General features: G+C 40.2%; 2 protein-coding genes across 2 annotated transcripts in view; both read right to left on the reverse strand.

Annotated features, from left to right (window-relative positions):
- Nucleotides 1-7,027, reverse strand: part of LOC145468097 (uncharacterized) — a 24,173-nt gene extending 17,146 nt beyond the window's left edge. The window contains exon 1 of the mRNA XM_081451781.1: nucleotides 6,947-7,027. Within this exon, the coding sequence (XP_081307907.1) occupies nucleotides 6,947-7,027 (81 nt within the window). The remainder of the gene's footprint in view (nucleotides 1-6,946) is intronic.
- A 5,533-nt stretch (nucleotides 7,028-12,560) lies between these two features.
- The window catches only part of LOC145468106 (uncharacterized), a 36,252-nt gene continuing 36,155 nt past the window's right edge, over nucleotides 12,561-12,657 (reverse strand). Inside the window, exon 16 of the mRNA XM_081451793.1 lies at nucleotides 12,561-12,657. This exon is cut by the window's right edge and continues 171 nt beyond it. Coding sequence (XP_081307919.1) covers nucleotides 12,561-12,657 — 97 coding nt within the window.

The raw sequence follows: 12,657 nt of genomic DNA on the forward strand, positions 1-12,657 counted from the left end.
TGAATATTTTACAGGGAAATTTTCCGACACAATGAGCACGAAGAAATAACGATTTTAACGACTCCGAAAACCTGACTTTGTCTACGAAAACAAATAAGCTAGAGAAGAACATTTGCCGCATAGCACAGAAAAACAACAACAAACTCAACTTTACCATCAGTACTTGTTGAATCTGAACCTCCAATGTCGCGACATTTAGCTCAATCGCAAATTGCATACCAGTATAAATCAATTCAGTCAGTAATTCAAGTAAATCGAATTATTAGAGGAACTATAACGAACCATGTATCCCCAGTAAGCTAATCAGATTTCACGTCTAGATGAGAAGGAGTCAACGGAAAGCGACGTATCTGTTCGTACCGTTGACTGCTGTTGTAAATTTTCTTGGGCAAGCGAGCTATAATTGGCGTTACAGTTTTCACAACAAAACACTACCCACTAAAAAGGAAGAAAGCTAATTATTCGCCCGAAACAAAGCGTGTTTATTTTTAGTTATTTTCTCTTATTATTTGTTGACGTTTTAGCCTGGGGGGAGACTCACATGACGTCATGATTATAATACACACATTTTTATCAAACAATAATACCTCCATAATAGTCGTCTATTGTCCATAAGTAAACAGCTTCAATAAATAATTTCTGGTGTACAATGTATTGAGGGCAAGGCACGATTACCTTTAATTATGATTTTCTGCCTTCTCCCGATCTATTCTTTCTGTTGTACCAATACATAGGCGTGGGTTCATAAAGAGTGTTTCCATTTTGTCTACTACATGGGACACCCAAAAAAGGTATTGCTCTACGAAATTAAATGAGTGATTCCCAATAACCTATAATACGCTTGCCTCCAATGCTTCAAAGATAAAGTTTCGCACCGATTTTTCTTCCTGTTTTGTGTATTCCTTTTGTCGCAGTACTCTACGACGAGCTGCTGCAGTTAAAAATCTCACGAACTAAACTTGATTTCTGGTTGTTTTTTCTTCTTTAATTCTCGTATAATTCTTATATACCGTGAATATTCAGCATCAACTCCGTCCAATACATATATTCCGAGTGAGGTAATCAGATTTGACGTCTAAATGAGAAGGAGTCATCGGAAAGCGGCATATTTGTTCGTAACTTCGACTGATTGCTGTTGTAAATGTTCTCACGTTAGCGAGCTATAATTAGCTTACAATGCGTCGTTAAGGATGAAAGCTGATTATCCGCCCGGAACGAGCGTTTTTGTTTTTAAGTCGTTTTCCTGTATTGTTCGTTAAGGTCAGTAGCAAGTTAATCAGACGTTGATGTCATTTTTAGCATGGGGTAGACTCACATGACGTCGTCTTTATAATACAAGTATTTTTATTGGTTCATTTAACCCTTTATTTGTGACTGATGAAGGGTTTTCCCCGAAACGTCTCAAAAAAAAAATTAAAAAAATACCATTCAGCACTTTTTTTTTTAAATTTATACTAAAGTAACTCAATTCAGTCAAAGCGCTACACAGCAACAGCTTGTTTTTATTTTATATCAAACAATAATACCTACGTAATAGTGGTCGATTGGCGCGCCATGATTAATTAAGACTTAAGATTGTAGGGCACGATTCTAAGTACACAGCTTCAAGGAATAATTTTTGGTATACAGTGTACTGAAAGCAAGGCACGATGACCTCTTATTATGATTTACTGCCTTCTCCCGATTTATTTCTTCTGTTGTGCCAATACATACGTGTGAGTTCATAAAGTCTCATACATGAGACACTCAGAAACGTTATTGCTTTTTGAACTGAAATGAGTGATTCCTAATAATCTATAATGCGCTTGCCTCCAATGTTTCAAAGATAAAGTTTCCCACCGATTTTTCTTCCTGTGTTTTTTTTTTTTTTTTTTTTTTTTCTTTCGTCGCAGTGCTGTACGCCGAGCGGCTGCAGTTTAAAATCTAACGAACTGTCTTGACTTCTGTTTTTTTTTTTTTTTTTTTTTTCCCCGAAATTCTCGAATAATTCTCATACTGTGTATATTCAGCATCAATCCCGTCTAACCCAGCAGAACATGCGCCCAAAGGCTAGCGATCAAGAATGACAAAATAACCGATGAAGCCTTATCTAAAATCTCTTACCTGATATGTGGAATGGGATTAACTAATTAACGTAACACACGGCACAGGAACAAAATTAAAAAGGGCCTGGGCATTTTGTGGTCCTCCCCCTGCAGCGCATGCTTTCAGTTTTCACAACTTAACATGCATTACCTAAGACGGCACTATTAAATAATTAAAGCTAGCTGCGTCACGTGATATGCGAACGATTTACACAAATAGATATTTTTTTTCAAGACATGATTACGTATACTTACCTAATCAATCTAAACGAATTAAAATATGAGATATTAATACTATTCTTCCTTAGTAAACTACAGGCCTTGACGCGTTACTCTTTTTTTAGCAAAGGTCGATCTTAAAGCTATCAATATGCAAGTATTTCGTGAATATTTTACAGGGAAATTTTACGACACAATGAGCACGAGGAAATAACTATTTTAACGACTCTGACAACCTCACTTTCAGCTAACCACTTGCTTATAAAAACAAAATAAGCGAGAGAAGAACATTTGCCGCATAGCAGAGAAAAACAACAGAAAACTCAACTTTACTATCAGTACTTGTTGAATGTGAACCTCCAACGTCGCGACAATTGGCTCAATCGCAAATTGCATACCAGTACAAATCAATTCAGTAAGTAATTCAAGTAAATCGAATTATTAAAGGAACTATAACGTACCATGCATGTATCCCCAGTGAAATAAGAGATGAGACGTCCGGAACGAGCCGTTTTTGTTTTTAAGTCATTTTCCTGCATTGTTCGTTAAGGTCAGTAGCAAGTTAATCAGACGTTGATGTCATTGTTAGCATGGGGTAGATTCACATGACGTCGTGTTTATGATACAAATATTTTTATTGGTTCATTTAACCCTTTATTTGTGACTGATGAAGGGGTTTCCCCGAAATGTCTCAAAAAATGCCATTCAGCACTTTTTTTTTAATTTCTACTAAAGTAAGTCAATTCAGTCAAAGTGCTACACAGCAACAGCTTGTTTTTATTTTTATCAAACAATAATACCTGCGTAATAGTGATCGATTGGCCCGCCATGATTTAATTAAGACTTAAGATTGTAGGGCACGATCCTAAGTACACACAGCTTCAAATAATAATTTTTGGTATACAATGTATTGAGGGCAAGGCACGATTACCTCTAATTATGATTTACAGCTGTCCCCCGATTTATTTCGTCTGTTGTGCCAATGCATACGCGTGAGTTCATAAAGAGTGTTTCCATTTTGTCTGCTACATGGGACACTCAAAAACGTTATTGCTTTTTGGACTGAAATGAGCGATTCCTAATAATCTATAATGCGCTCGCCTCCAATGTTTCAAAGAGAAATTCTCGCACCGATTTTTCTTCCTGCTTTGTTTCTTTCTTTTGTCGCAGTACTGTAGCCGAGCTGCTGCAGTTTGAAATCTAACGAACTGTCTTGATTTCTGGTTGGTGTTTTTGTGAAATTCTTGAATAATTCGCATACCGTGTATATTCAGTATCAATCCCGTCTAACCCAGCAGCACACGCGCCCAAAGGGCATGCAATCGAGAATGACAAAATAGCCGATGAAGCCATATTTAAAATCTCCTACCTGATGTGTGGTACGGGATTAAGTAATTAACCTAACACACAGCACAGAAACAAAATTAAAAAGGGCCTCGGCATTTTGTGGTCCTCCCCTTGCAGCTCATGGTCTCAGTTTTTACTTCTTAACATGAATTACCTAAGACGGCACTATTAAATAATTAAAGCTAGATGCGTCACGTGATTTGCGTACGATTTACGAAAATAGATATTTTTTTCAAGACATGATTACGTATGTTTATGTAATTGATCTAAACGAATTAAAATATGAGATATTAATACCTTTCTTCCTTACTAAACTACAGGCCCTGACGCGGGACTCTTTTTTTTTTTTTAAGCAAAGGTCGATCTTAAAGCTATCAATATGCAATTATTTCGTGAATATTTTACCGGGAAATTTTGCGACACAATGAGCATGAGGAAATAACTATTTTAACGACTCTGAAAACCTGACTTTCAGCTTAATGTTTGCTTATGAAAGCAAAATAAGCTAGAGAAGAACATTTGCCGCATAGCAGAGAAAAACAACAAAAAACTCAACTTTACCATCAGCACTTGTTGAATCTGAACCTCCATTGTCACGACATTAGCTCAATCGCAAATTGCGTACCAGTATAAATCAATTCAGTAAGTAATTCAAGTAAATCGAAATATTAGAGGAACTATAACGTACCATGCATGTATCCCCAGTAAGGTAATCAGATTTGACGTCTAGATGAGAAGGAGACAACGGAAAACGACGTATCTGTTCGTATCGTCGACTGCTGTTGTAAATTTTCTTGCGTAAGCGAGCTATAATTGGCATTACAGTTTTCACAACAAAACACTACCCACTAAAAAGGAAGAAAGCTGATCATTCGCCCCGAACAAACCATGTTTATTTTTAGTTATTTTCTTTCATTATTTGTTAATGTTTTAGCCTTGGGGGAGATTCACATGACGTCATGAGGAAGCTGCAGCCGCAGGCCTAGGTAAGCAGTTGCTTCCTTGTGAACTTATATATGGCTCGGACGAGAAGCAGTTGAAGCCTTTACAACTCACATTCCCCCAGTTTATGTTGGCTAACGTTAAGATCTTAGAAGCGTTGCTTTCGCCAAGTCCCAGTGAGGCTCAGCAATATCTGGGGTATCTGAAATTCCTTTCTGTGAAAGGCACCCATTTTCAGACTCGGGCTATTCTTGCCTTTGACCAAGATTATTGTGCCACTAAACTGCGCGAGAAGTTTTCCTGGGGCTCAAATGTGGAGGATTTGAGTGCGCAACACTTCGACGCTGCTGTCGCACTTAAGCCTCCTATTAGCACGACTCGCACTACAGAACTGCGTTCATCTGGTACCGAAGAATTTTGCTTTCGCTGGAACTTTAGTCCTGGTGGTTGCCCCAACCCTCAGTCGTGCAGGTATAAGCATGTTTGCATTCATTGTTCACAGTCCTCTCACAAAGGCAAAGCCTGCACTGGGGCTCCCACTGGGGCTAGTCCCAATAACAACAAGAAATGAACGTTTCGCTCTGATTGTGCCCCGCTTACGGCCTCCTTCGATGCTTCTATTTTCACCCTGCCTGAGGAATGTCCCCTGAATTTCCACCCTTGGTAAAGAGAACTCTCTTTTGATTTCGACAAAGATTTTATTCTCGATGGTCTTCAAAATGGTTTCAAGCTACTTAAATAGCCAGATGTTTCAGGCATTGCTGGCTATGACGCAGTGAATTATACTAGTGCTACCTGCGATGAGTTCAAACCTGAACTGGACGAGTTACTTGCTAAGGAACTTGGTCTCGGGCGAATCTCTCGCGTTTTAGTGAAGCCCAAGTGTATTCATGCCATCGGTCGTGTCCCTAAAAAAAGATTCCGGAAAATCCCGCCCTATTACTGACTGCAGTCGTCCACGGGGAAACTCCCTTAATGATTACATTAAACGTACTTTAGACTCATTTCGCATGAACTCTGTCGACACCGCTGTGTCTCATTCATCCAGAGCCTGCTATTATGCTGTAGTTGACATTGAATCTGGTTAGCGCTGGGTTCCTGTCTTTCCTCCTCACCGACAGCTGCAAGGTTTTCGCTGGATATTTGGTGTACTGGACTCATCTAAATACGAATATTTTATTGACAATCGTCTTTGCTTTGGCCTTCCGTGCGCTCCGTCGATTTTGGCTTAGGCATTCGTCACATCGTTGTCGCCTTAATTTTCAGTTTCGCGCGGACATTAAATGGTGGCAACAGTTCCTCTATACCTTTAATGGTCGAAGTATGATGCTCGATTTTCGGCATCCTGTCGTTTTTCAGACCGACGCATCTTTTCTCCGTTATGGGGCCGTTTGTTCCGATGATTGGTTTTCGGGGGTTTGGGCCCCCAGTTTCCTTGTAGACTACAATACGTCGTTATATCCTCACAACTGGTGTACAGCTGGTCACACCATTCCCTTCGTGCCAATATTAACTTTTTAGAGTTATTCCCAGTCCTTCTCGCCGCTCGTCGCTGGGGTCCCCGCTGGTCAAACAAACGTGTTTGTGTTGAGACAGATAACACTCAGGCGATGACATTTATCAACAAAGGATATTGCAAAAACCCGCTGGCTATGTCTTGGTTGCGCGAACTCTTCTGGCTCAGCGCGCGCTACAATTTTCACCTCTTTTCGCGTCACTTGCCTGGTCAACATAACACTTCCGCCGACAGGTTAAGTCACTTATTGTACTGTCGCAGCTTCATGAGCGTGCCAAAGTAGTCTCCGCCGCTGCCTATGCCGACTCTACTTTAAGCTCGCGACGGTCGCAATGGCGTGTTTATCTACGCTTCTGCTCCATCTATGGTTTGGTTCCCATTCCAGCCCAGCCTCAGACTATCGTGAGATTTTTAATTCATTTGTGTTCATCCTGCAAATACTGCACCATCATCAATTCTTTGTCTGCCATAAATGTTCTCCATCGGCATTTTGGTCACAGCGTCACATTTCGGGAAGTGTTCACAATCAAACTGATCACGCGAGGGCTTCGCCGTATTTTGAGTGATGCCCGAGAACAGAAACTCCCAATCACTCCAGACATACTCAGGCGCATTTGCCCTCTTCCCTCCGCTGACGGAGACTCCGGCATTTGGGCCGCCATTCTTATCGGCTTTTATACATTTTTCCGCCAGTCAAATCTCGTCCCTAAGTCTGCGCAGGACTACGACTCTTCCAAAAACTTATCTCGTTCCGACTTCTTTATCCGCCCATAGGGTCTGGTAATTTATGTGAGAAGGTCTAAAACCATACAACTCAAGCAGCGTCGTTTGTTGATACCAGTGGTTCGCCTGCCTCCAGGCCACCCTTTATGCCCAGTACAAGCTTATGAACACCATCTGCGTTGCCACCCGGCTCCATTCTCCTCGACAGCCTTCATCAAGTCTTTTGACGGCGACATCAAACCCATAACCTACGACGTGCTTTGTACGAAATTACGCTGTGTTCTCGCTTTCGCTGGTCTAGACCCTCCAAATACTCCACTCATTCCTCACGTCGCAGTGGTGCTTCTTATGCGTTCAAGTGTGGCGCCCCTGTCGAGCTCATCGCCCTCCAGGGAGACTGGTCGTCTGACGCAGTTCTACTCTATATTGCACAGCCACTAGAAAGACGTCTCTCAGTGGCGAGGCGCATTGCTTCGAACATTGCATGCCACCCCTCTTAAATACTTTTCTCTTCACCTTCACCTGTTTTTGAACATTCCTTTTTGTATGGCGGTTTGGGCGGGCCGCATCGTTTCGGGATGCGCCTTCGGTTGGCTCCCCTCTCGATGTGGCTTTGCTATTTCCGGCAAACAATAAAGGTTACTTAAGACATTGTATATAGTTGTTGTTTATTTGATCGCGTGATTGCGTTACAAGTATGATTATGTATGGTATTGGATTTGGCCAATAGCGGTATAATTTATGAAGTAGGTTATTCATGAACTCGCTCATGGACATTAATGCTTGATCATATGATAGCTGATCAGTTCTATTCAGACAGCGTTCTAACTTAGCTATTTACCCACGCACCCACCCCGCGGGCCGCATCGTTTCGGGGTGCGCCTTCGGTTGCCCCCTCCCCCTCTCTCGATGTGGCTTTACTATTTCCGGCAAAAAATAAAGGTTACTTAAGATATTGTATATAGCTTTTGTTTATTTGATCGCATGATTGCGTTAAAAGTAGAGTTATACAGACGACCACGGAAACCATGAGCGAGGACAGATCAAGGGTTGATCCGCACTGATGACAGAATAGTCTGTTATTTATCTGACTAGACAAAAATTATTTGCCCTGGCGCGTCTGCGCTGTTTTGATGCGTTGCATAAAATCTCAAGTTGCGGTGTTGCGGTGTTGTCGTGATCTCGTACTGTTTGGTGTGCGATGTTTGTGTTTTTCACGCTACGGTGTTCAGTGAAATAAACTTATTTACAGTGCTCTGGTCTCTTGTTTGACCTTTCTCAGACCTAAATTTAGCATCCAAACTTCGTTAATCCGTGCTACTTTATGACAAGCACGTACCATTGTTTTCAACAAAATACAGACCAACATTGTCTAGAGCTCAGCCTTCGAGAGACACGTGGAAGCCATTAGCAAGGACAGATCAAAAGCTGATCCGCACTGATGACAAAATCGTCCGTTATTTGTCTGACTCGACAAAAATTATTAAGCCCTGGCGCCCCAGCACTGTTTATTTACAGCATGTCAGGTTACTTATTCTTTGCTTTCAATCAACTCATAGTTTTCGACCGAGATCCTTTCTTTGGTCCATTTCTTGTAGGATTTCCCTTTCGCTTCCGTGGCCTGTGAACTATTGCTGATGTCCTCTGTGTCCCTTTGGCTCTGATGACATCATCTGATTGTTATTATCATTATCATCATCATTATCACCACCACCACCATCATCATCATCATCATTATCACCACCACCACCATCATCATCATCATCATCATCATCATCACCTTCATCTTCATGATTATCTTCATCATCATCATCATCATCACCATCATTATCATCTCTTCGTCATCATCATCTTCATCTTCATCATCATCATCATTATCATTATCGTTGTCGCTGTCCCTGTCACTGTCACTATCACTGTCATTGTCACTGTCGTTGTCATTGTCATTATCATTATTCCACGGCGTCAGCGTATGTTAATTATCAAAATTTCCCGACAAATTTTTGTTTCTCATTATCCCTGAAATGTCTCGAAATTTCACGAAAATCTACATACCCCATGAATTTACTCAAAGTGGATGTATTCCTTTCAAAATTAAATGCGAGATTTTAGCGGCCGTCAATAAAACCAGGAACATGGAACATTTCGGAGCATCGCGTAACAATAGAAAAAAAAAAAAAAAACTATAGTAATTATGAGAAAATATACAAATTAGATAAAGGATTAAACTAGAAAAACAAATACGTGAAAAAAAAAGAAAGAAAAAAAGAAAGAAAGAAAGAAAGAAAGAAAGAAAGAAAGAAAGAAAGAAAGAAAGAAAAACAAGAAAAAAGCGATCTGTACAGTCCCGCAAATGATCCCGGCCCGCAAATGATCCCCGAACCGCAAATAATCTCAGGACCGAAAATGATCTCCATATTGTACCGTAAATGATCTCAGACCGGAAGTGTTCGCCTAGCCATAAAAAATCGGAGATTGAGGACTCGGTAATTTGGACAATGGATTTGAATTTTATACAAGCGGTTTTTTTCATTACTCAGAAAACCGTGAACACTTGGACTTGATTCCAAAAGGTGCGTATTGAACCAAGAACAATAGGGAAGCCACCGGAAGTAAATTTTCAAGCTGGATACACAATGACCGGGCATGCCTAAACCATCTCCATACTGGAGTCACGTCGCGTCGAGAACGTGAGTATTTGAATTTTTGGCGTTGTGAAGAAAACGTGAGTATTAGTCACTCTTGTGTCAAAGAAAATGTTGTTTCATTCTCCTAGACATTTAAGATTTATATCTTTTAATCACTTAGGTAGTTTGGGGCCAATTTAGATTGCAAGAACGTCAAGGTTCTGACATTTTTTCGACATTGTTCAGAGGAGTCTAAAGCGTCAAAAACATGGCATCGTCGACCCAACCTTCGATACCAATTGTTAAAGTTCATCGCTTATAACATGTACGTCTTATACTTGTCTTATACATGTAAGTCTTATACTTCTGAATGGCAACAAGATGCAAACAGTTCTGTTGTCTTTTACACACATCCTTTCCGAAAGTTGACCCGTGTATTAGCCGAGAAAAAAGACAAAAAAAAAAAAAAAACCTGTCGATGTTTCGCCGAAGCACACTTGTCTCGCAAAAGCGCTGCAAAATTGTGAGACGATTGAAGTCTTGCACTGTATTTTTTGTCGGTTATGTTTCTGCACAAGCGACCAGACTTACCCTCTATTGCGAGCTTACACAGCAAAGAAGAGCTGCACCAGGAGTAGTAATAAAAGCAAGAAAATATCAAACATCGAGCAAAGAATAATAAATGTTAATAATATTTCAAGTCAGAGGGTCTTCAAGGTAAGAAAAATCCGTCTTTTATCTTGAGTCATTTGCAAACATTATTCATCGAGAGCTCCGCAAGGCGTCGCACTAGTTTGCTGAAGAGATAGGTAGACGACAATAGTATTCTGTTCAACAACACTCATTCTCATGCTCAGTGAATATTAAGGAGTGGGAAAAATATTTTTCAGCGGACTAAGCCAAGCTCGTGCTTGGCTTAGGGGAGGTGCCAAAATTACGACCCACGCGAATCCGGGTGGGCGGGTGGGCCGTCCGCCAGTTCACCCGCTGAAAACTGAGCTAGAATGCGAAGTTGCTTGGCGCGTTTCCAGTATTTATTGCATCGCAGGCACGCAATCTTACATAATCCAATTGTTTAACCATGAATAGGGGGTTTTGTAAGAGTAATTCCACTTTGCATATCATTATGAATCATTAGAATAGAAACAAATCGTTTGGGATAAATGGCCACAAATGTCACGAGTTTAATTAAGTGCATGTAAAATGCGACGTTTAAATCAGTTAAATGCGACATATTTCAGTTAAATGCGAGTTCAGTCGAATATTCGACTGGTGCAGTCGAATATGCGACCGAAGTTCGACAGTTGATTTAAACTTATTTGCACTGATATTTGGACGGTATTCACTGCAGGTGGATAATAAAACGTTTAATCATAAAAATTTCAATTTTATCGAATGTGATTGGTTTAAAAAACTCCTAGTTTCCACCAATTCACTTGCCAAGTTTTTATCGGACAGTTTGTTATTGGACAGTTTGTTACTGGACAGTTTGTTAACGGACAGTTCAATAAGCCAATCACATTCAAAGTTGTAGTTTGAATCAACCAGTCACATTCAAAATTATAGTTACGTGCGTGAGTGCGCGCTCGCGCTTGTTTTTGTGTTTTTGGCGTCTAATTCCCCGTAGGAGGCGCGGTGGCCTTAGACTGTTTACATCTCCTTTGTAGGTATTTCAATGCATTTTTTTTTCTTCCTTTCATAACTTGGCTATCCTTCTTTTCTCGGAAATTGTAATTTTTATGATTTATTGGTAATAAGACTTCGTGTCATCCAATTCGGTCTGTAATCATACTCGTGATAAACAAATCGGACTCCCATCTGCGGACTTTCATCTTAAATCGGACTCCCGCTGCGCAGTCGTGCGACAACCGACCGAATTGGACTCCACTCAGTCCTATTACCATTACAAATTATATGTACGTATAAACGAGCATTCTTTGAATACAGACATCAAAATCGTTTAAAATGGCTTTAATCTAAAAAAAAAAAAAATACGTTTTAGTAAAAGTGAAACTCGACGAGCACAATGTTTTATTTTCCGGTTTTCAAGAGTTTCCTAATAGGAGGAAAATTTGTTATAGAAATATCTACTCAGAATCACAGTTGTTGTACTTAGTTTGAAGTTTATGACGTGAGTTTCAAATCAGTTCGGAATTAAACAGTCTAACCTTGATCGTTTTAACTTTCTGCTGGTGGAAAAAAAAAGCAACAACGTCACAAAAGACGCCATGAAAGGATCCTACCTTTTTATGCGTCTTTCCTCCTATGTATGTTAGTTAAACTCCATCTTAACTTCGTCAAAGTTGTCTGAGGATTACAGCTTCTTTGACACTATTATGGAACAGTTTGCCACATTTAACCCCCCCCCCCCCTCCCTCCACCCGTCCACACGAATATAATGCCTTTTCGAAACATTGCGTTTTGGCCGAAAACGAGTTTTCACGGCCTATTCACACTACAACGTTGGAAACTGTTGATTTGTGTAGGTAATCATACGGTTTCGAGTTCAATTTGGAATTAATTTACACTGGGAGTTTTTCAAAAAGCTGAAATTGCACTCGCCGTTGATGTTACACTTGAACTGCACTGCTCTCAGCCAATCCGAATCGAGTAATTTTTTTCATGTATATTATTAGCATTTGAAAAACAACACATGCGCATTTGACCTCAATGACGTCTGCGTTTCCGAGAGCCTCCGTTTGCTGCCCAACAATGCAGTTCGGTTTTCAAATGTCTTCACTCTTGAGAGCGTTATCAAATGTATGCGTTTTCAATGAAGACGATGAGCGTTTTTGGTTATTTTGATGTCGACAGTAGGCCAAAACGTATTAAAATGGTGCTTTTGGTATGGTTTGGGCCTACTGATGAGGAATCCATAATAACAGCTTGCACCAGTTTGTTAAGACCACGCAGAAACTGATCTCATATGATTCAAGAAGTATAGTATAATTCCAAAGTATCATGTTCCGGCAGATTCGAAGATAAATAGTAGCTAGACGTGGGCGGTCTTACAAGAAAAAAAAATTGCCCTTTTCTTACATGCATTTATATTCCAGTGTAGTTAAGCTACATTCAAAACAGGGAAAGGAAAACTAAAAGGAGTTAAAAGTAACAGGCATAGTAAGTTTGGTAACCAATAGCTAATATTCGAGTTTCAGAGTAATGAAGTAAACGGAAACCTTGCAGTGGAGCGGTAAAG

This window comes from Orbicella franksi, chromosome 2, assembly GCF_964199315.1.
Source record: "Orbicella franksi chromosome 2, jaOrbFran1.1, whole genome shotgun sequence".
Taxonomy (NCBI): domain Eukaryota; kingdom Metazoa; phylum Cnidaria; class Anthozoa; order Scleractinia; family Merulinidae; genus Orbicella; species Orbicella franksi.